Below are 23,377 nucleotides of genomic sequence, written 5' to 3' on the forward strand. Positions count from 1 at the left end.
CAGGTACCCATGTCTAAAATAAATGAATACAAAAGTAGATCATCTCAATCACCATTATTCTGAATTCTAAGATTTAGCAAATAGGCTTATAGATAATTATAAAAGTTGATGCCTATGCTATTAGGTGGTCATAGCTTACTTTTGGGATGAGAAAGTGGGAGCATTTCCAGATTGTTTGTTTTAGCATTGTAAAGAGCCGAAAGTTACCGCTATTCATTTCTGATTGTAAAAGCAATCATCCAACATTTACTATAGTATGTTAGAACCTTACGGAGCCGAATATTACCGTTAATCATTTTCAAATACACTGTATAAAAGCAAACAACCGACATTCATTTTAGCATCTTATGGAGCTGAATGTTACCCTTATTGATTTCCGAATGTGAAGCAAACATCCTCTATTTATTTAAGCATCATACTGAGCCTATGTATACCATTAATCATTTTCAAATGTGAAAGCAATAATCTGTTATTTATGTTAGCATTGTACCAGAGCTGCCAACCGTTCCGAAAAATTCGTATACGAAAAATCGAAGGGAATACGACAATATGAAAACGTCCTTAGAAAGTACGAATTCACAGTGGGGCAAAATAATGGGTAAAAATATAGCAAACGCACGTCGCATGTGCCATGTTATCTGTATTCAGCTGGGATATCGATACAACGCGTACGCACCGTATGTGGAAAGCGCTGAATAGAAAAATGTGCGCACACGCATATCGCTGCTTGCGTACTGTGTACACCGAACAGAACTTCGCGCGCGTGAATCCCTGTCGCCTACGGACCCTGGATGTTTACATGGATCGCCGTGGTATCCCAATTAGCCAGCTGCCACTACAGTACCGTATGAGGCGGGGTGAAAGCGTCCCGTTGTGCAATGTCTGCTTCTTTTTCTCTTCTTTTCATCCTCTTGTCCCTTGCCTCCCAAGTACGAAATGATTTTTAGAGTGTTGTCTGTTATTGCATCATTTTCTGCGAGGAAGTTGTAGAGGTGAGTTTCTGTTCGTGTATTGATGACTGATGTGCACTGCCCTCTGCAGTATATGTGCAGGTGAAAAGCGTTCGAACTTTCTTTCCAGAGTATCGTGGAAACTCGATTATTTCTAGGCCTATTAAAGGAGATCTCATATAACAGAATACTTATAACAAACTATTTTCCCATCAAAATGAATCAATTTCCTTTGTTTTGTATCGTTTATTGACTTGATCCCATAGGATCTCGTCGCAATACCGAGTTTTATATGTGTGTTTATTTTCGCGTAGCTTTCGGTGCTGCAAAACTTTTGCTAGGGCCTAAGCTTACTACTAAACTTCGTTTTATTTCCGTCGTTTCTCACACCTCGTTTAGTACGATTTCTTACATTTTATATCACTTTATCTGTTCCCTTTATACTTTGAAGTATTTAAACGTAATTCTCTTAGTGTCTCGCACTGTTATTTTCGTAACGGCGATTTCTCCGCTTCGCTGCAATCGAAGCGACGGAGTTTGATCCCAGTCGCTTCGATGTGCTATTTGCTGTCTTTTCTAAATGTTTGTGTTGTTGGGAGGTGTTGATACTTTGTATTTATTATTGAGTTTCCTAGGTATTTATCTCGAGGGATTATGCGTGTTTCTTAATGTTGATCATAGGAAAAGGCTAAAATGATCTTGAGTGATGTCTGATAGTGATGATAACTATGCTGGTGACTGGTGTAAAAAGACGGCTTCCTGTGAATGCTCAGCGTACGTGACGTTTGTTTTATTTCCCTTTCCCTCTAGTCTTCTTTCCCCCTTACTCTTCTTTCCCCTCTCAAGAATGATTTAAAAAAAAAGAAATTACGTACACCTCACAACAAAACGAACCATGTGCTATAGCAACTTTCGTAAAGTTAAATCTAAATGTTCAATATCAGCAAAGAATAAGGCGAAAACACGAATGACAATAAATAAAAGCGAAGAGATTGTGTATGCAGTCTCTTCGGCTCGAAGAAACTTGACACCCCACCCCTCTCCCTTGTGGAAATTTCCACAAAAGCAGGTGCCACACCCAGGTGCGTGCCAGACGAAAGAATGCGCGCATTGGAATAAACAGCGTGTAAGTATCCTGGAAATATCGATCGAAGAACTAGCTCATTAGTTGAATTAAAGGAAAAATTCCAAAGATATCATGGTTCTATGTCTATAGCCTTTCTTTTGGCGCATAGTAGGGAACATCGAAGAGTCGATTATAGTGTACTTGATCGAATATCTAATGTTCCCTGAACAATAACAAAAGGATTGATTATTTAGTCAATTAAAAATGCAATCACAGAAATACATGAAAGGTCTCGTATGCCCAGACAAATTCACTACGAGAAGGTCCAATGAGATGCAGTCATCACCTGGTTAGACAGCAAAATACAACGTGTAATGACAATTAATTTCAGTTCACGCGCATCAAAACTGCTTATTACTTTTCAAAGTTTTGGCTATCAACATTCGTTCGTGGGTGTATTTTGTTTGTTTGTTTGTTTGTTTTGTGTGTTTTTCCCTCGTGAAAGACGTAATGATTTCTTCATATCGAACGTAAATTGCATGTTTACCGTAAACAAGCCATTCAGCTCAGCTCAGCTATGGCGCATTCGATCCATCGAACTTGCAGTAACCTCTTATAGGCAGGAGCACATGGCGCATTCATTTAAACTTGAAAATGAAGCCACGTGTTTGCACCACATCGGCGCTTCCACACACAGCGCGGCATTTTGCGATCATCGTTATAGCAGACTTTCCGATTCCAGTCAGGGGAAAAGGAATTGGAATACTTCGAAAAATACTGATGTTTAAAATCCAATAAAATGAAAAAAGCCTGAAAACAACGCATGATTATGTTTTGATAGTACATAATTGGAAACACAGAACAGAGTTTTGCATCCGCTCACACAGAAGCTCTCTTGAGAAGATCAAGCATTCCCCGTCCCCTGCTAGAAAATGGAAGCTTCCATAATCAGCCCAGAAAGATTTTGGAGGTACAAACTTGCACTTGTACACATTGCGAGAAAGCAATCAATCAACGCTGAACATTGCGTAGTTTAGAATCTTTATCGTGCTGGTGACCAGCTGGATGCTTCGGCATGTGTCATAACGTTATGTTTAGAGCCTGTAGGCCTCATAGCAAAAAGAGGGAGATTGAAAAAAATACGAATTCTGGTGGAAAATACGAATTTTGGAGCTGCTGAGTACTAATTTGTGCTTCGAAAGGTTGGCAGCTCTGTCGTATACGGAGCAGAATTTAACAGTTAGTCATTTCCAAATATAAAAGCAAACATCCGACATCTATTTTATCATCGTACGGAGCCGAATGTCACTGTTGTCCACTTGCGAAAGTGAAATGAGTCATCTGACAATTATTTCATCATATCGTACGGGGCCGAATTTTGAACGTCAAGGCAGACATCAGACAGTTTTGTGTGTGTGTGTGTGTTTTGTTTTATTTTTGTTTTGTTTTTTACCATCAAACGCAGCCAAATGTTACTATTCATTTCGAAATGTAATACACATGTAGCAAATATCCCACATTTATTTTAGCATAGTACGGAACAGAATGTAACTGCTATTCACTTCTAAACGTAAAAGCAATCATGTGACATTAATCATTTTGGCATCTTCCGGAGCCGAATGTTATTGCTATTTATTTGCGAAAGTACATAGCAAATAATAAATTATAAGCAAGCATCCGACATTTATTTAAACATCGTACGGAGTTGAATATTATTATCATTCATTTCCGAAAGTCGAAGGGAGCTGATTGTTATTGTTATATTTCGAACGTAAAACCGAATATCAGACATTTATTTTATCATCGTATATACGGAGTTATTTTGGTTATTCATTTCCGAACGTCACAACAAACATGCGTTATTTATTTTAGCATCTTCCGGAGCTGAATGTTATTGCTATTTACTCTTGAACATAAAAGCAAACATCAGACATTTATGTTATCATATACACGGAGTTGAATATCATTGTGTTCATTTCCGAACCATCGAACGCAGCTGAATGTATACTGTTATTCATTTCGAAATTTAAAAGCGAACATCCGACAGTTATTTTAGCATCGTATGGAGCAGAACATTACTGCTATTCACTTCCGAACGCAAAATCGTATATACGGAGTTGAATATTTTTGTTATTAATTTCCGAACGTCACAGCAAACATTCGACATTTATTTTAGCATCTTCCGGAGCTGAATGTTATTGCCATTTACTCTTGAACATAAAGGCAAACATCAGACATTTATGTTATCATCGTATACACGGAGTTGAATATTATTGTGTTCATTTCCGAACCATCGAACGCAGGTGAATGTTACTGTTATTCATTTCGAAATTTAAAAGCGAACATCCGACAGTTATTTTAGCATCGTATGGAGCAGAATATTACTGCTATTCACTTCCGAACGTAAAAGCAATCATCTGACATCTATTTTGTCATCTTCCGGAGCCGAATGCTATTGCTATTTACTTTCGAAAGTACAGGCAATCATCCGTCATTCATTTTATTATCGTAAGAAGTTGAATATTTTTGTTATTTATTTCCGAACGTCAAAGGGATCATTCGACATTTACTTTAGCATCTTCGGGAGCTGAATGTTATTGCTATTTACTTCCGAACGTAAAAGCAAACATCAGATATACATTGTATATTTTATAAACGTATATACGGAGTTGAATGTCATTGTTATTCATTTCCGAACATCAAAGCAATCATTGAACATTAATTTTACCACCGAACGCACCTGAATGTTACTGTTATTCATTTCGAAATCTAAAAGCAAACATCCAACAGTTATTTTAGCATCGTATGGAGCAGAATATTACTGCTATTCACTTCCGAACGTAAAAGCAATCATCTGACATTTATGTTAGCATTTTCCGAAGCCGAATGTTATTGCTATTTATTTTCGAAAGTAAAAGCAAATATCCGTCTTTTATTTTATCATCGTACGGAGTTGAATATTTTTGTTATTCATTTCCGAACGTCAAAGGGATCATTCGACATATAGCCTACTCAAGCATCTTCCGGAGCTGAATGTTATTGCTATTTACTTTCGAACGTAAGAGCAAACATCCGGCATTTATCTTATCGTCTTACGGAGTTGAATATTATCATTCACTTCCGAACGCCAAAGCAAACATTCGGTATTTATTCCAGTATCATACGGAGTCAAATGTCACCGTGATTCATTTCTAAAATCAAAAGTAAACATGCGACATTCATTTTTGCGTCTTACGGAGCCGACTGTTACCGCTGTTCATTTTCAAAAGTAAAGGCAAACATCCGACTTTTTTTTGTAGCCCGATTGGGCCACCGAATTTTCAGCAATGAAATTTTGGTGGCGCAGGTCGTTAAAAGTCGTGAATAGCGAGATGATCGTAACCGATGTCGATATGTTCTAATAATTATTGATACTTGAGTGATGAACGCATGTGCACAACTTCCGCAGGTGTACTTCTTTAGAAAGTAGCGAACAATCAAGGCAGTGGACATCAGAGTGTGATTAAATCGAAAAGAAGCCCCTGAAATCGGAATTTGATGAAAATGGGCAAAGTCGGAACTCCATGAAATGTATTTTGATTGAGCGGTCAAAATAAAGCTTAACGGGAATGTGCCCTTGAATACCCTCGTCCACCCTCGTCCACCCTCGTCCAACCCGCGTCAATCGAGACGCAAATTCCCGAGGATGGATTATCCGTGCGGGCGGATGGACTCGTCCACTGAACGCGTATACCCGCGGGTACCCGCGGGGATACGCGTCAGTGGCCTCGTCCAGATCTCGGAAAAGCGTGACGTTTCCCGCGGTCGGCACTGTATCTCATTATGATACATTTCTTCCTGACACAAAAATTTGAATACTGATGGTCAGGCAAGCAGAAGATGTAATACCTCTATTAATCATCGTACTGCAGAAACATTAACAACATGCTTGATGTATTCAAGAACTCTGTCCGTAACAGATTTCAAAGTGATGGTGTGAGCAGCTAACTGAATCTCAGAGTCAAATCCACTCCCAGGAGAGGTAGTTTTACCTGGATGTACAGTTGAGAGACAGGGCATGTGGTCTGCAGTTCACCACATGCTTGTTGACCAGAGCCACATGGGGTAGCGAGTAGCGGTGTAAGGTGCCCGACTCCCTACCAACAATAAGGACTTTGTCGGACGCACAGACGCAGCAGATTGGGTCACGAGTGGGCTGTGTGGCCAAGAAGGGAGAAAATGCGAAGTTCAATCAATCTGTTTATCACAGTCTTCTTGAACAAAGAGTGGCATTGCCCTCGAAGGGAAATTCCATCATTACGTGTGCTATGTTGTATGAAAACAGAAAATTCAGAGGAGCTCTGTGAAAATTTGAGGGAAAAATCGGACATCTAAATTAGGGTATCAGGAGAATTACACCCGAGGACAACTATCCCTCCCCCAGCTAAATACTGGTTAGTGATAGGGTTAGAGTAAAGATTAGGGTAAGGGTGAGGGTAAGGGTTAGAATTTGGGATAGGGTCAGAAATAGGTTCAGGATTAGGGTTAGGGTCAGGGGACATGTCTGGGGTTATTGTCTAGGGGGAATTGTCCTATTACCCCCCCCCCCCCCCCCAAATGAAATTTGATAATGTAATTAGCAAGACAAATTGGCAACTCCATGTGATCTAGGTGTCGAGCAGCTCTCCATTCAGCTTGTAAACAAAAATTCACCTATTTACATGTTTCTCCTAAGAAGAATTTTCTTCAGACCTTTTGTGTGTGTCCTCCACAGATGATACATCCTATCTGTGTTGAAATATTTGAGAAATGTGAAAATTAGGATGAAATTGTGTGTACAAAACAAATGGTGAGCTGCTCAACACTTGGATCTCACAGAGTTGCCAATTTGTCTTACTCCTTAAACTATTACAATTCATAACTTTTTAATGTCTTTTTTTCCCCCCACATTTTCACAGATGTACTTCTATGATCCTGCTGTTCTTTTTAACAGAGCCTTGCACACAAGAAGATCTGGCACCTTGTGCCAGGGATTGAAGTGCATCCAACATTAGATTGGAAGAATCGAACATTCCATTCTGCGTGTTGACTCGAGAAGAATAAGAATAAGATACAAAGCAACATAATATCAAGATGGATTTTCCCTTTAAGACCACCCAACTAGTAGACATTCAAGTGTGTGTATGTGTGTCTGTGCACGTGTCTCTGTGTGTATATGCTGTGTCAGAGTGTGTCTTGCTGAGATTTATGGGTGTGTCTATGTGTGTATGATAAGAAAGACAGACCATACTCACAGCAAAGGCCTTGCTGAAGTCTAGCATCCCCTCCCCTGCCCCGGAGGGAGTGTCATCAATGTGGTACACCCTCTCCCTGCTGTCCTTCTTACGCCCAACCGCCGTGTTGACTTCCATCGCAGAGATCTTCTTCGGTGTCTTGAACTGCCAAATGTAGAGGGCCTCCTTCGATGCGGCAATGACATGGGTCTTGGTGATGGCAATGCATTGTGGTTCTACAAAGAACAAACAAATCAAGAGAGCCCAACATGACTTGACACTCGCTGAGCTCCAAGATAGATATGATCTTGATACGTCACTGCAGTGCTCCTTGCTGGTATGGCTATGACTACACTGTATCTACATCTTCGAGTATCCTACAAATATTTGTCATTCTTCATCAGTACATTTCATCTGTACAACTGGATAGAGAGACTATTAGTACACCTGTCCCAAGACCCCATGTACCTCTTGACTAAGTCTGCATTCCTCTCCCCTAAAGACTATTCCTACTAAATCTTAAATCAGAATGCATTTGAAAGAAGATAATGCCAGGGTTAACTCCACATCGGGGGGTCTACATGAGCCACCCCTGGAACCACAGCGGAAGAGTCTTAATATTCCTCTTTACAAATATTGACTAATACCTCTTCAGTGTATGTGTATAACTTTTTATAAGTATTCACTTGGACAAATTTTTTCCTTTTATTTCGGGGGGGGGGGGGGGGGGGGGGGGGGTGTTGGGGGTGTTTTGTTGGGCACTGATTCATGAGTCTACACAACAAATCTCACAGAAAGAATTCTCCCAAACATTAATAAACTTTGCTCATACAACTCTTTGTTTTCCATCTACATGTATGTGCCCGGACACTTTATAGCTTAACTTGCAAACTTCTTTATCAGCACCCAATAATCCCTCTAAAACTTCCTAGATGTACAGGCAGCATGCCCACTACCAGGTAGTTGTACAGGCAGCATGCCCATTCAGGGGTAGCGATGTGACTTTAATAGTCTTAACAGGAAGGCCAAGGTGACATAATAGGTCTTAACAGGGGGATTAACTTGTATTCTTTGACAGTTAAATTAGTCACAGTAAGGGTTAAAAGATGAAACTGCCAATATTGATAACAACGTGGTCCCTTGGCATAATCAGGTGCACCAACCACATTCCAGCAAGACAGGTCTTATGCAATACAAATGGAACACTTTTTCTTGCTATAGATTCAACCTTCAATATTTTCCATGTAGCAATTACTATCATAAACTGAAAGGTTCTAAGATGTTGTTGAATGACACCTATCTTGCTATTGTGAGTTTGTGCATTAGTCAAGGTAAGGTGCATAGTAATACGCATTTTGATGCTATTTGACCCGCCTTTACTGGTAATTACATTTCGAAAAGTGAGAAAATTGTTTTTTAGGGGTGGGGCATAGTGGGTACAGAGGGGAAACAATGAAAAATGAAATAATTAAAAATTTGTGATGCATGATTTGATCAAACATTTCCAGAATTTGTGATAATTTCTAAACCTATTAACACCAGCAGATGTCAGCATGGTATTGGATATAAGGGAAACTTTAGAAATATGAGAAGTAGCAAAATGCTTCATGACATGATAGTTTCAGGACTACAGTATCTTGGTTATTGTAGCAAGAGGGAAAGAAAGAGAGAGAAAGATACTGCTCGGCACTCACCAATCTCAATGTATTTTGATTCCAAGGGTGTTCCAATCGAGTTGCACAGAACGAGGACAAACTGGAATAGAACATAATACATCATTACTTAATATTCTTAGTATGTTGAGTGAGGTAATACAACATATCGTGTTTCCAAGGTAATGGAACTTGTTTATTTGTTATATCAAACAATTGATAATGGTTAAAGTCACACTGAGAGTACCTTGCATGATTATTTGTGCAACACTGCAAACTTTGATATGCCCACTGACAAGAAATGATGCATGTATGACACAGAATAAAATAATTACATAAAGTCCATTGTACTATATGGGGTTTTTTTTTTTTAATGTACTGTAAGAATTTTGTGCGATAAAAAATTGGTATCCAGCATGTCAACATAACCTTGAACATGTCACGTTGGTGTTTTCACAAAACACATACTTCTATAGATATGTAGGTTAAAGCTAATAATTCTTTCTTTCATCTTTACTGAAAAATATGAAGGACACTGAGGCACTCAAATGCATCACTTCTCAGGAAAATATATTCAATGCTATCTGCTATCAGGCTTGGTTATTGCAGTAAGGAATTGCACAAACATAGCAGCATACAGCCAAAAGAGAGAAAAGAAACATTCTGATGTAAAACACTATCTATGCATTCACTCTGCAAATACTTACACCAGGTATATATATGATTAGTTTGATTCACAACTCTGCACACGTGCATGGCGAAAAGGAAGACAGAGAAATTTTGCACAAAGTCTAAATTGTTCCCTGATAAACTTAGTCCTTTAAACAGTCCATAACTTTTGAACTGATATTTTCAAATGTTACAAGTTAACTGAAAGTAAGTTCTGCTAATTATCAATGACAAAGTTAATTCAGCACAAATTGTAATGTGGAGTGATCAAGTGTGTCTGCAAAAGACAAGGCTATCATTGCTAATTACAAGGTCACACATTCTTTGCAACCCAAAACTATGTGAGACAAGGGGATTGCTGATGTCTTGTTCATGCAACAAGATTAGCATGACAATTGCCATATAGGTAACCATTTCCCCCTTAACCACAATGCACTGCATAATGTATACATCACATACCATTTCATGAATTTTGTGAGTTGACTGATAATTGCAAAATTTGAAACAAGCAGAAAATATTGCCTTCAACAAGGCAAGAGCAATGTGCTGATCATCTCAAGGGGGATATTAATAACTTTGCTTCTTAACCAAGAATTCAAGTAAACAAATTTATCCACCCTTGACATTTTCTCGTAAGTCCTACTCTGCAAACGTAAATAAATGAATGAGAAATGTATCAATAAATGAATAAATACACATGGAAAATGAACTGAAAAAAAAAAATACGCTTGAAGAATAAGAATAAGAATGATAATGGCATGTACAGTAATATGCCCCACGCCATCTTACTTGTGGCATGAAACAAAGTTATTAGTCAGCTGATAAAATTAGTCAGCTTGTATGAAGCTACATAAAGAGATATTACAATTTTATCTAAACTCTTCTGGTTTGGGTTTCCAAAGGATAAATGATCATGTTTTGTGTTAACACAGACATGCTTTTCTAAAGACTGAAACATTCAAGTAATGAACAGAATCTAGATGCTGAAGAGTATCTATAGTTTCTTATAGCTGTACATATCTTTAACATGAAACTAAAACTGCAAATATATGTCATTGTGTGGTGTATATAAATCAACTAAGGGAGAGTGACAGAGCAGTTTCATTGAAAATCACATACTAAGAAAAAAAAACTGTGCATAACTTTCCATCAGACATAGTAATTGTCTCAGTATGAAAAATTCTGACATAGAACTGAATTTCTGATGTATCATTCTCTACACATGACAAATCAATATTGGTCTCATGTGTTTATGTGTGTTAGTGCACCTGGGTTTCAGCAAGTGTATGATGGGGTTTTTATTGCTCTTGCAATTCTACACACTTAGACATAACAGGGGCTTAGCAGAATTTATCACTTATAGTTGATATATAAATATAACCAGTTTTACTAGAAGTTTAGCTGCACTGTGTCATATTATTAAAACCTACTTAGAGCACAAAAAAGGGGCAGGAATACATTGTACAAATCACTAAGAATGAAATGTACTACTATACACATATCATTGCAGCACCACCATCTCTGAGTTACAGCATTGTTGCTCATGACATAAACAACTAGCCAGTGGCACAAGGGAACTAAAAAAAATAAAAACATAATAATAATGGGAAAAAAAATACTTTAAAAAAAAATATATATATATATATCACAATCATGTACTCTGCAGAAGATAACATACACTACAATGATTAGGAGAGAGGAAAGATATGAAGAGTCTTTAGCTGCTCAAGTTGAGAAATATAGCACAATCTCCATACTTATTGTCACTGTAAATGTACAGGCAAGAAAACCTGATTCATAAAGCGTGCTCTCTGCTACAGTCTTTGGTACTTGCAGAGGACAGAATGGCTGATAAGATATCCTGGTAGTACACTAAACAAATGTGGGCTATATCATTTATTATAATGTGAACGTCGCTATTTTAGCATGATACACTTTTTGCGCTCAGCGGCTCAAAAACATATTCACTGGTTCTTGAATTTGCGCTGAGCATTTGTCAACTAATTCCAAATGTGCAGAGAAACTTGTGAAGATATTTTTGGGTGTTTTAGAATTCGTGAAATATGCAAAACTTACTCTACTGTGAAAATTTATGAGTTTGCAGTAATGGGGGGGGAGAGATATTTCATTTTCTGTTACGGACTAGAAACAAATCGGTTACTGTAAAACGAGGAATGTTAGCGTGCATTTTAATTTCGCGAATTTCGCGAGCACTAAGATTCGCGAAATTAAAATGCACGCGAAATTTCTTGTCTACACTATATGCATTGAACACCAGTGGCAATTCGCGAAAGTTTCATGCCACGAAAAAGGCCGTCAGCTCCAATTCGCGAAAATTTCGTGCCGCGAATATATCGTGTTTTACAGTACACCCAATCTAACAACTATAGTGAGTCTATGAGCAGTGTAAACACAAGCTCTAAACCTACTTTGCAGAAGCATTACTCTCAATGGGTAACAAATATGCACAAGTTGCTTCAGTTCTGGATGGTAAAATACAAATAAAAGGTCATTTCCTCATGTCTGAGCAAAGCTAATCTAACACTCATATGAATGCATTGGTTATTTTCTGCACACAAAACCCATGACACACAGAGATTAGGCGATATATTTCTCAACAGTGAGCGGGAAATCTGCTCTACATGATACATGAGTAATCTACACGTCTACGATAAGGGAAGGGGGAAAATCTGTCTTTCTCTAGAACACACTGCCACTGCAGAAAAGAAGCCAGAAGGAGAGCTGTGAGAAGAGGGAGATTAATCACAATACACACATTACCTGGATGGGATCAGATGGGTCCTGATGCCGGCACAGAGGGACAACCATAAAATTCATAAAATTCTAATCAAATCAAATCCTGACATTTTGTACTAAGTAATTAAGTTTTCTACGGGCATTTGTGTCATAACTATCTCTATTTAATGACTGGAATCTTCCAACATTTCAGCTTTTAGTTATGATTTGTTGAGGAATATGAACAAAGGCAAACAAACACGGATAGACAGAACCCTCATTCTCCTGAAAAAACAGTGTTTAAACTAATAAATACTTTAATAGCGTAACTGCATCAAAATCAACAAAACACAGAAAACATGTGACTTGCCTTCAGAATAACTTCCTTGTAGTGCTTCATTCTCTCCGTTTGCTGTTCATAAGTTGAAGCAAGTTTGCTTGCTTTGTAACATTGGAACTTTTTAACAGACAAATGCCCTGTACATGTTAGTCCTTTGTGTTATAATGTATATCTAAAAAGGACAATATACCCAAATCATCAGGGTTCAGAGCATAACAGACTTACTACGATAGCTCCTTGCAGTGTGTCATACACAGAAGGATTGCCCTGATATTCTTTCAGATGACACACTTGGGCTAGGCCGAGACCCAACACAGCTTCAACACTGATTCCCTCAAAATAGTGTCACATGACATGAATGATCATGCATGATTGGTTGTCCCAAAGTACTCACCACTTGCCCCATGGTCTCATCTGCCCTTGTTGCCAGGACACAGTGATCTCCATAGGCATTGACGGACAGGAGATTTCTGACATATTTCACATGTCGCTGTTTTGCAGCAAACAAAAATATAAAGACAAGGATTTCTTATACACATCAATACTCATCACATGATCCAAAACACATGAGGGGATAAACAGTCAATTGAAACGCAAAGAAGTAGGTTACATGCTATATATCTTCTATTACACAGGGTCATGAACAAACCTTTGTATTTTTCTCATGTATTATAATCACAATGGCCCGAATTCACGAAGGTGGTTTAAACTTACACCACAGTGCAAAATTTGAATGATCTAGAATTAGCGTGAAATAGGCGTACCTTTGACATGCGTGTATCAATGCGCATTTGCTACTGGACGTCTGTTGGCGTACATAATCTGTCAATCATATTTATACAGAAGAAATTTGCATAAACCATTGGTTAAACCATGGTTTCAATTGTACCACCTTCGTGAATTCGGGCCCTAGTCTTCAAAATGATAACTAAGTATATGAGCAAGGTACTCAAGAGTTTGAACTTCAACAATATAAAAGGATATCTAAGAGTCTTTCCAATGGACAAAAATTATGTTCTTGCTGGTTGCATGTTTGAAAATCTGTCCTGTCCTTATACTTTTTATATACTGTTTCTCATAATGAACATATAAATATAACATTATGTTAGAAAAGAAAAGAAGAGAATAAAAAGATCTACTTCCTTACCTCGCTGTTCTTGGTATCCCAGAAGACGACACAGTTTTCAGTGCGCTCTGGCTTAGTGAAGGAGTAGACCACAGTGTTTGCACAGTAGCCCCACTTGTAGTCTGGTCGGATGTTGGCAAAATATATGAAACTGTCCACAGCAAGAGCAATGCGCAGCCCACCTCCTTCCCACGACACTGCAGTCAGCTCCTTGCCGGGAACCTTGAGTGTTCGCAGATGCTGCAAATGAACGTCAAGGTTGGAGGGATACAGACAATACATATCATGTAAGATTTCTTGGAAAATTCATAATTGAAGATAGACATGAAACCACAATTAGTAAGAACAGCTAATGTTAAAAACGTGGGGGGTTTTTTTTGAATTAGGAAGGAAAAGTCAGTCTTTTGTCCCCCCCCCCCCCCCACCTTTTTTTTCCATTTGCAGATGGAAAAAAAAAAATCTTTAATGCTTCAAAATAATTCTAAAATGTGAGTTAGGGACAGAAACAACCAATGTAAAAATGTTAATCAGTATAACCAATGTTAAGTATGTTAAAACATACAAAATGTGAACAATAGTCTATCAAAATCATTTCTAGAATAAACTATCTACACTTGGTTCATTGAGAAATTTAGTGATATCTCCTTATGTTTGTGGCTTTACTGTGAAATTTTTATATGCTAGGATGTTTTGTGATACAACTGAACTATACAAATGCATCAAATGTGATAACTTGAATATCTTTTTAATCACTGCTCCCAATGGTGAACAGTGGCTTTAGGGAGTCCAATATGGCATATATAAAATGCCATCAACCTATGATCACCTATATATCAATGCGTTATCAATTTCAGGTTCACTAAACCTACACCTGCTTTGGTATCCAAATAACCTGGTCCATGAAAATACCTAGTGAAAAAAATAAAAACATTATTACATAAAAAATCTTTTAAAAAGTGCATTTGTGCTGCCTTGTATTTGTGGGACTCACAAGGATCAAATACTCTTCCAGTCAAAGTAAAAGTGCTTCTGTGTTGTACCATCTATCAGAAGATACAATGGAAGACTTCTCAAATCAATTCTGTCCTTTGCTGTGATGAACATCAACAACATTGCTAAAGATTCAACATAAGTCAACATAGTTGGCATGATATGCAGTATTCTAAACAATCCTTTGCGATAAAACAAAGAACCACTGAATAAACTCCATGTGACACTACTTAATATGCCTTGCAAGTTAATCAAAAATTTTAGAGCTATACCTCTCCAAATGGAGTGTAGAACTGGACCACATTGATGTCTTTATCCTGCTGCACAGACTTCTGAGAGCCAGCGACAGCCAGAGCGGATCCATTGTAGTTCCACATCACTCGCACCACTGTCATACCAGTGTCAATTAGGACTGGGTCTGGTGGATGGAAAGGAACAGGGGATGCCAGGCATATGAATATTGCAGTTTTCTTTCTTCTGTTTATTTTCCATCACGGTCATATAAGATATATGACACCAAAAAAGGAAAACAAGAAGAAATGCATACATACAAGAATGAAGATGAGAAGTTTAGGCACCACGGGTAGAAAGATCAAAGTTTAAAGAGCAAATAACTAGTTAATTTACATTATAAAATGGGTTCAAGAATGTAGCCAATTGGAAGCGCTGAAATGAGTCACGTGTGCGTGCATTATTTTCTTCAGGTAAGCACTAAGAAGAGTCTCTCTTCCACCTCCCTGGCCTGACGTACGTCACAATGTTTTACACTAGCAGTGCGCACTCAATCAGTTGTTACAAGTGCGTCACGCGCTACTATACGCACTGTCAATCCTGTAAACAACTTCTAGTTCGGGCCGCGGGCTGCCACAACAGCCGGCGGCCTTTCTTGTGCATAACAGTACGTGGCGTACGTATACTCTTATACGTACGTACAGTACTTATAGTGTGCGGGATTTCCGAGTGCGACGTGCGTAAATGTTTGGGACGAACATCTTCGGACATCTTGACTTTTGAGCGAGTGCTACATGTAGCTGACTGGTATTGACCCACAAAGGTACGTGAATAATGCTGTTAGTTTTCGACCCATTTTATAAAACTAATGATGCACAGGATTATTTCGTGGCGTTAGTGAAGGTGCGGCTCACTCTCGAGTATTGACAACGGTTGCAAACATGCACTCGGCTGCGCCTCGTGCATGTCGCACCATTGTCAATACTCTCGAGCGCGCCGCACCTTCACTAACACACTCTATCCTGTGCATCATTAGTATATCATTAAATTTGATGCAGACAGTTAAAGAATAACGCTTGCTCTTGATATCTTGCTTTGTATGGTCACTTAACACATCAACACATAAGACAACTGATGGATTGCAATACATCAGAATACATTGGCCAGCAATCACTGAGATTTACATAGTCAAACAATAATTCACAAGGTTCCATTGGTTCTACAAGAAGCAAGCAGTAACTGCAGGCTATGTCAAAGGCAACAAAATCGATACACCTAGAAATGGCACAAAAACGACAAAAATAAACACATCAATTCCTTCTCTTAAGGGAACAAATCCAAACTTAAAACTTATCTGTTCCTCTCACACAGAGGACTGTTATTGCTGTATGTCATTAATGTTCAGAACAATATTGTATTTTCAATTGGTATATGTTGTATTCTTTACTTGGTATATATTTGTTTTTTGTTTGCCATTTTCTTCTTTGTTGACATGTTTGAACATGTATACGCATGTAATATATATCTTTTAATTTTTAAAGTGCCATGAGCACTGAAAAGTGGACCTGTGCGCTATATAAGTAGCCGCTATTATTATTATTATTATTATTATTATCATTATTATTATTATTATTATTATTATTATTATTATTATTATCATCATTATTATCATTATTATCCCTTTAAACTGAATCACTTCCCTTGCATGTGGTACCACTCTACAGAAAATTATGTCACTAGTTCTTGGGCTGCAGTATTATAGCGTCAGCACTGGAGTACATCTTGCACTGTACACATATTCATACTGTTAGTCAGTCTAGATTCTGTCTGCATGGGCTTTGACTGGAGTTTAACTAGGCCCATGGTGATAGCACAGTCTTCAAATATGAATGTAACACATAAGCCTGGAAATAGACTGGCTCAAGACTAGCCCAAGTGTCAGTGTGAAGGGGTTTATCAGGGGGAATATATTCCCTCCATTAAACCCAATGGTCCGAATTCATGAAGGTGGTACAATTGAAACCGTGGTTTAAACCATGGTTTATGCAAATTTCTTCAGCATAAATACGATTGACAGATTGCGCATGCCAACAGATGTCCATTAGCAAACACGCATCGATACACGCATGTCAAAGGTACGCCTGTTTCACGCTAATTTTAGACCATCGTACAAAACTTGTACCATGGTTTATGTTTACATCACCTTCATGAATTTGGGCCAATGTGGCTGGAAACATCTATTTTGTGCACTCACTCTCATCTGCCTCATCTCTCATAATTTGGGCGCGGCCGTTGTCATAGCAGATCGCAAGGGTGGGGCAGCCAGGCTCAACCAGGCCATATTTGCCATCGTACCAGTCTACACCAGCGATGTGGACTGCTCCAGTTGCATTAGTCAGGCAGAAAGCTGTAAGCTTGGACTTTTTGGCCAAAGCAAAAAGGAAAAATAATAACAATTCCATTAACACAAAAAAAAATCCAAAACAAAACACAAGTGTATGGGACTGATATAAATGAGGGGGTTTTTTTGGTTGCGATAAAGAATTCAAGGCAAAGTAGAGGTGGCTAATATCTTTCTTGATGAGAAAATATCTTTATGTGGTAATTTCTTTGATGAAAATGAGAAATATGAATGAAGCATGTAATCTTTTATGCTCTTTCTCTCCTAAGAAATCGCTTACACAAAAGTTGCCCTGGTTGTCAAAGATGTGTATCTCTCCGTTGGTCATCCCAAAGAGGATGATTTTGCTGTCTGGAGACCATTCCACTTGAGAGAGCTGCATCCCTTTCAGCTCCTTGCCCCAGATACGATTGCCATCCACTGACCCTACAATGACCGCACCTGGGAGATAAGGGACAGAGAGGAATGATGGGTTAACATCCTACAGTCTTTTGAGGCCATTGCTCTCTTGACCTTCTGTATCAGCTCTTTTGACTTTCTGTAGCACTTGAACATACACATGAAGGTTACACTAATCTCACCAACTGGATTAATTGCCTATAATGGCAATGTACAATATGGCATAGATGACCAGTGTGACCACTGTAGTGAGGAAAAGCAGTCACACAGAACTGGAATTAGTCTGATGACCTAAAGTGTGACCACGAGGTGCAATTTCCATCGTATACACACATATACTGAAGAATTCACCAAGATGTAGTTTTTCCTATAAACTCTTTATGTGCCATGGTGGAAACCCCCAGTGTGCCACATTATTCTGAAACACCTGTGTATTCATGCGTTGAGATAACATTCTGTTTTTCAAATCTATATAAGTTTTACAAAGTTCTGTTAAATTGTAGACGAAGTGAGCAAAGTTGTAGAGAAAACGCCAAGCTCTGCATTGATGTAAATTCTATGACAAATCTATAATTGTTTTCCTTTCAAATGCCCAGTAGCTACAAGACTGTAAATGCATGACTTTTGCACACAAAGCAGTGACAGAAACTTGCTCACAAATCCAGCAAGAAACACTGCTCGTTAGTCAATCACCACATAAGATGCAAGCTATAGCCAAGAGGAACGTAATTGCAAGAAATGCTTTCATTGTACTGCGGCTTTTGGCGATTATCGATCGGTTTGGGCGGCTTTGTGCGTTTGAGCGGAATATGCGAAGTTGGCACGCCGTGGACTCAGTCAGACGTGCGTACGTGGCACATAAAGAGTTAACTTTACAGCACAGAGAGCACTTGACACTGAGTTGACAGAGTGCATTATACAAACAAATCTAATCAATCACAAAGTTAACTGATAAGGCAAAGATTACCTGTCAAACCCTATGGTATACACACTTGCCCTATTAAGAAATAATCAAATAAATGATGTTTACCCCAACTCCGGCACAGGAGGCATGTCCTTTATGTCATATTTAGCAGTTTTCTCACGTCAAAAAGTGTTTTTCTGTCTGTTTTGTCTACTCTGTGAGATGAATCGCAGCAGGATTACTAAAATTCTGGCGGGTCTTCTTTTCCCCCTATTTTATTATCTCTGTTATTATCAAAGCAGTGTCCCTGGATACAGTCAAGGAAAGCAAATTTTGGAATCTTGCTGCAAGTTAAAGGGATGGTACAGTATTGGTGGAGCTGGGGATTTGGCTTTTAACTTTTTGCGAGATACCAAGAAACCACTTATGAAATGGTACAGAGCATGCCATTCTAAGAGGAATTCGAAGTTTATATGATGAAAATCGGTTTTGGAATGGCTGAGACATCCAAAAACAAAGTAAAACAAAGTGGTCGTAATAAAATGTGGGTCCCACACTTTATTAGTATTGCTCTGTTTTGGGTATCTCAGCCAATTCATAACCAATTTTTATCAAATAAACGTTGAATTCTTCTTGAAATTACATGCTCTTTCATATTTCATGAGAGGTTTCTCATTATCTCACCCAAAAATGTTAAAAACCTGAAGTTAGGTCTCAACCAAAACTATACGAGACCTTTACAGCTGACTTACCATCCTCATAGACAATACAGATCCGCTGCCCGTCTGAGGTCCAAGCCATACTCCGGACCACAGACTTGTTCCTGTTATTAATCATCTCCTCATACCAACAACCTGCAAAGTATTAAGCAGAGAATTATCCATAGTCATGATCAAAATCATTTGGAAAACACTGAAGAGATACAGTTGCAGATAAACATAGGATTCCAAAGATTTACTTTCAAATCAGATATAAAAACTGCCTTCTTCTCAATCACTGCTTAGCTGCTCAAGAACAATTGTATATCAATTACTTGATTGCATGTGTATACATAATGCATGCACAACTCTACACACTGACACCATTCCATTATCATTTCCTTAGTTTGTTACAAATCAACACAAAACACTGACATCATTAATTCCAGCCATGAGCACTACAGATCATAGTTAGAAGTTAGTTTTTGGATCAATAATTACTCAGGACAGCACATTCGTATACAGTCTATTTACTTCAAACCATGAGTACAATTTTTATCAGATGCAGAAACAATTCCATGCAATAACATTACCTTTGTACAGCATCCACACAATGATGAGGCCATACTGGTCACTGGTTGTAAGCTTCTGGTATTGTGAGTTCCATGTCACGACCTGGACAGCACCTGAGGGACACAAGAGGATACAAAGACTTTCTTCGTACAGTCTACATAGCAGCTAAACACCTAACACTGCACTGAATGTTTTAAGTTATTATTGAAATCAAAGTATACCAAGAGTATCATGCTACACCTGGTGAAATTTATGAGAGATGACTGTGTATGGGTATGTGTAAGTGTGTTTGATAGGGGGTTGATTGGCAATGAACCCTATACAGACACAGTCAAATACAGGGGAAACTCGGTATAACGAACACTGCTATAACGAGATATCGGTTATTACGAGGAAATTTTCCCGGTCCCAAATTTCCTTCCACACAAGTCTATGTAAAATGCTACTCTTATAGCGAGATCGGCTATAACGAAATAACTGCTATAACGAGATAAATTTTGTGACTTCCAAACAAAGAAAAACATAGCCAATCAAACCTGTTATAGCGAGGTAAAGCAAAATGTCTTCGGGTAAAACTTTACTTCGCCTGTACAATGTATCACCTTCCGAGATTGTAAAGCTCGATGCGCCAAAAACTGTCTTGTACACACACATTTTCTTCAGTTCACTCCAGCTAGCACCGCATGTTGTACGTGTATGTGTGTGTGTGTGTGTGTGCGCGCACACTAATACATGCAAAAAAATGTGGTGGGACGGCCATATGTATACATGTACATGACATGATCATGACGTTTAGCAGGTGTGAGGCAATCTGATGCTGTGATTGGCTTTCTACGTAGGGAATTCCCCATCTTCACACACACGCAGTCATATTGTACATACAGAATGTCTCGCATACACACACAGCATTGTGCAGACCATATTCCACACACAACACACACCCATACAATAACCACACATACCAATCCACATACGATCTTGACACAATCGCAAGCTATATGAAATTACAAATTCAAACATCAACAATTAATAAGAAACACATTCTTGATATTGGATTTCATTGGTGAAAAACATCTTCTTACCCATAAAGGTGAGTAATTCCCTCAAACACATTATCAAGTTATCAGTATTGATTGATAGATGATGGGTAGTCCCACATGTGCAAATTAATGTCTTTATGTCATGCTTTTTTATGCCTACTGATATAACGAGATATCGGCTATAACGAGGAAAATGACTCGGTCCCGACCATCTCGTTATATCGAGTTTCCACTGTACATGCATGTTACATATACAGGATGAGGCTGGTGACATTGTGAGGAACTTGAGTGTTGGCTTTATGTTTATTTCCCCACCCCTTAATTTCAACACTACAACAGTCTATAGACAAGGTTCCAATGACGTCACCAAGTCATGCTGAGGGGCAAAAATTGCGTAAGGGGACCCCCATACGAGTGGGCAAGCGCGTAAGAGTTACATACCACGTCTCATGATAGGCAGGCAGGTATATGCTACGCGTACAGCGCGCTTGAGCCATGAGCGTAATACGCATGAAATCTATTTTTGCCCCTCAGCCAAAGCGTCATTTGACATCACGGAACCTCGTCTATAGTTACACCTTTTGCAATTAATTGCTTTCATTACCTAATCTTATCCCTATGAGGTTAAGTCAGCTCATTGCAGTAAAGGTAGCTCATTCTGCAGTAAGTTGAATCATGATTAGTGTCTATAAAAAGATATGGTTGAGTTCATAGAACTAAGAGGCTCTTCAAAAAAATAATAATAACAATTTAAAAAGATATACATATATATAATATATATGTATATCATATATACTTATATACATATATATATATATATATATATATATATATATATATATATATACACACACACACATATTAAATGCATTCTACTCTTGTATTTAATACAAAAGTCCAGATTATTTTGTTTTATCAGAAGGAGTACTGTTAAGGGAAGTTATGGACCTCAATACCAGGGAAATATAACTTACAAACACAGCATCAGTGTCCTACAGCAAAACATTTAAATGAATGCAAGTATGAGAAAGATAACAATATCCCAAAGTGTAAATACAGTCAAGCCAACAAAGCAGAGAAATATATCTCCATTATCAACAAACACAATACAGTATCAAATGACAGAAGAATGGAGAGCAAATGCATATATCTACACTCACCGCTGTGTCCCTCCAGTGTCTGGTTCATGGACAGATTGCTTGGAGCAGCCAGGCCCCTCTGTTTGATATCTTTGCCTGTTAATAATAAGAGTGGAAACATGTCAGCCAAGTCTACGCTTTCATAGACACACAGGATACAATATCTGTCAGAAAGTAGAACAGCAGTTTACATGAATATATGTAGGCCCTGCCTTGATGGCTGGGACATTTATATCTAAGATAGAAAACAAAAATATTCCACAGGTACTAGAATTTGAGGTACTGGTAGCTTGATTGTATTGATTAGACAAATGGCTACTCACAAAACTTTGACTTCCTAACATTTGATTTTTCATGCATATTATATCATTAGCTTTAACTCTTTATGTGCCACGTTTGCATGCCTGACTCAGTTGATGGCGTGCCAAGTTTGTATATTTTGCTCAAATGTACCAACCTGCCCAAACCTATCGATAAATCACCACAGTACACTGAAAGCTGCACTCGCGATCCCATTCCTTTCACATGTATCCTGCATTCTGTGGTGACTGAATATGAAGCGCTGCAGTGCTTCCTATCTTATTTTCGAGTAAATTCTAAATTTCTGTCACTGTTTAAGGTGTAAAAGTCATGCCTGGACAATAATGTAGCAACTGTAGCTTCAAGGGTGGCCCAATTCATTCGCTACCCAATGAGGTACATTTGAAAAAAATGAATAGCAGTGGGTAGCCAAATATGTGCATCAAAGAGTACGCTCATCTATAACAGTCAACTCCAGTTGAGATTCTTAGGCTGTGTGTGTATTACACCGAGATCAGTGATAAAGCTGTACAAAAGTCATTACAGGGATTATCAAACATATCCAAGCTGGGCCAGCATTCCCTCTCCATGGTATGCCCACACTCCTGGATCTTTAAAAAGAAGAGCACTTGCCTCTTTTCTTCCTGTTGTTTCTATTTGTGTGTGTGTGTTTCAGACAATTTCTTGCCAATGACTTGTATCAAGCACAGAGTTCGAGTGACAGAGCTCCTTACCTGCTCCAGATTCCAGCTTGAGAACCTTGAGAAGACCGTCCTCGCCACCACACGCAATATAGCCATGGTCCTGGTTCCATGCCACACACCGTAGCTTGGTGTTGTTTGGAATGGCAATCTGTAATGATAAGATTTCACTACAATGTCATAACTGCTTTGGGTGAAATCGCTAATGGT

General features: G+C 38.5%; 1 protein-coding gene across 1 annotated transcript in view; it reads right to left on the minus strand.

Annotated features, from left to right (window-relative positions):
• LOC139724420 (WD repeat-containing protein 35-like) overlaps positions 1–23,377 on the minus strand; it is a 54,240-nt gene that overhangs the window by 28,103 nt on the left and 2,760 nt on the right. Inside the window, exons 2-14 of the mRNA XM_071635565.1 lie at positions 23,201–23,318; positions 22,188–22,262; positions 20,008–20,100; positions 19,469–19,570; positions 17,694–17,854; positions 17,267–17,432; positions 15,054–15,199; positions 13,813–14,031; positions 13,060–13,155; positions 12,371–12,391; positions 8,963–9,023; positions 7,290–7,504; positions 6,048–6,211 (exon numbers count right to left, since the gene is read on the minus strand). Of these exons, the coding sequence (XP_071491666.1) occupies positions 6,048–6,211; positions 7,290–7,504; positions 8,963–9,023; positions 12,371–12,391; positions 13,060–13,155; positions 13,813–14,031; positions 15,054–15,199; positions 17,267–17,432; positions 17,694–17,854; positions 19,469–19,570; positions 20,008–20,100; positions 22,188–22,262; positions 23,201–23,318 (1,637 nt within the window). The remainder of the gene's footprint in view (positions 1–6,047; positions 6,212–7,289; positions 7,505–8,962; positions 9,024–12,370; positions 12,392–13,059; positions 13,156–13,812; positions 14,032–15,053; positions 15,200–17,266; positions 17,433–17,693; positions 17,855–19,468; positions 19,571–20,007; positions 20,101–22,187; positions 22,263–23,200; positions 23,319–23,377) is intronic.

The sequence above is a fragment of the Diadema antillarum genome, unplaced genomic scaffold (assembly GCF_040938485.1).
Source record: "Diadema antillarum isolate AM-2024a unplaced genomic scaffold, OU_Dant_1.0 scf00000213, whole genome shotgun sequence".
In the NCBI taxonomy this organism is placed as follows: Eukaryota; Metazoa; Echinodermata; class Echinoidea; order Diadematoida; family Diadematidae; genus Diadema; species Diadema antillarum.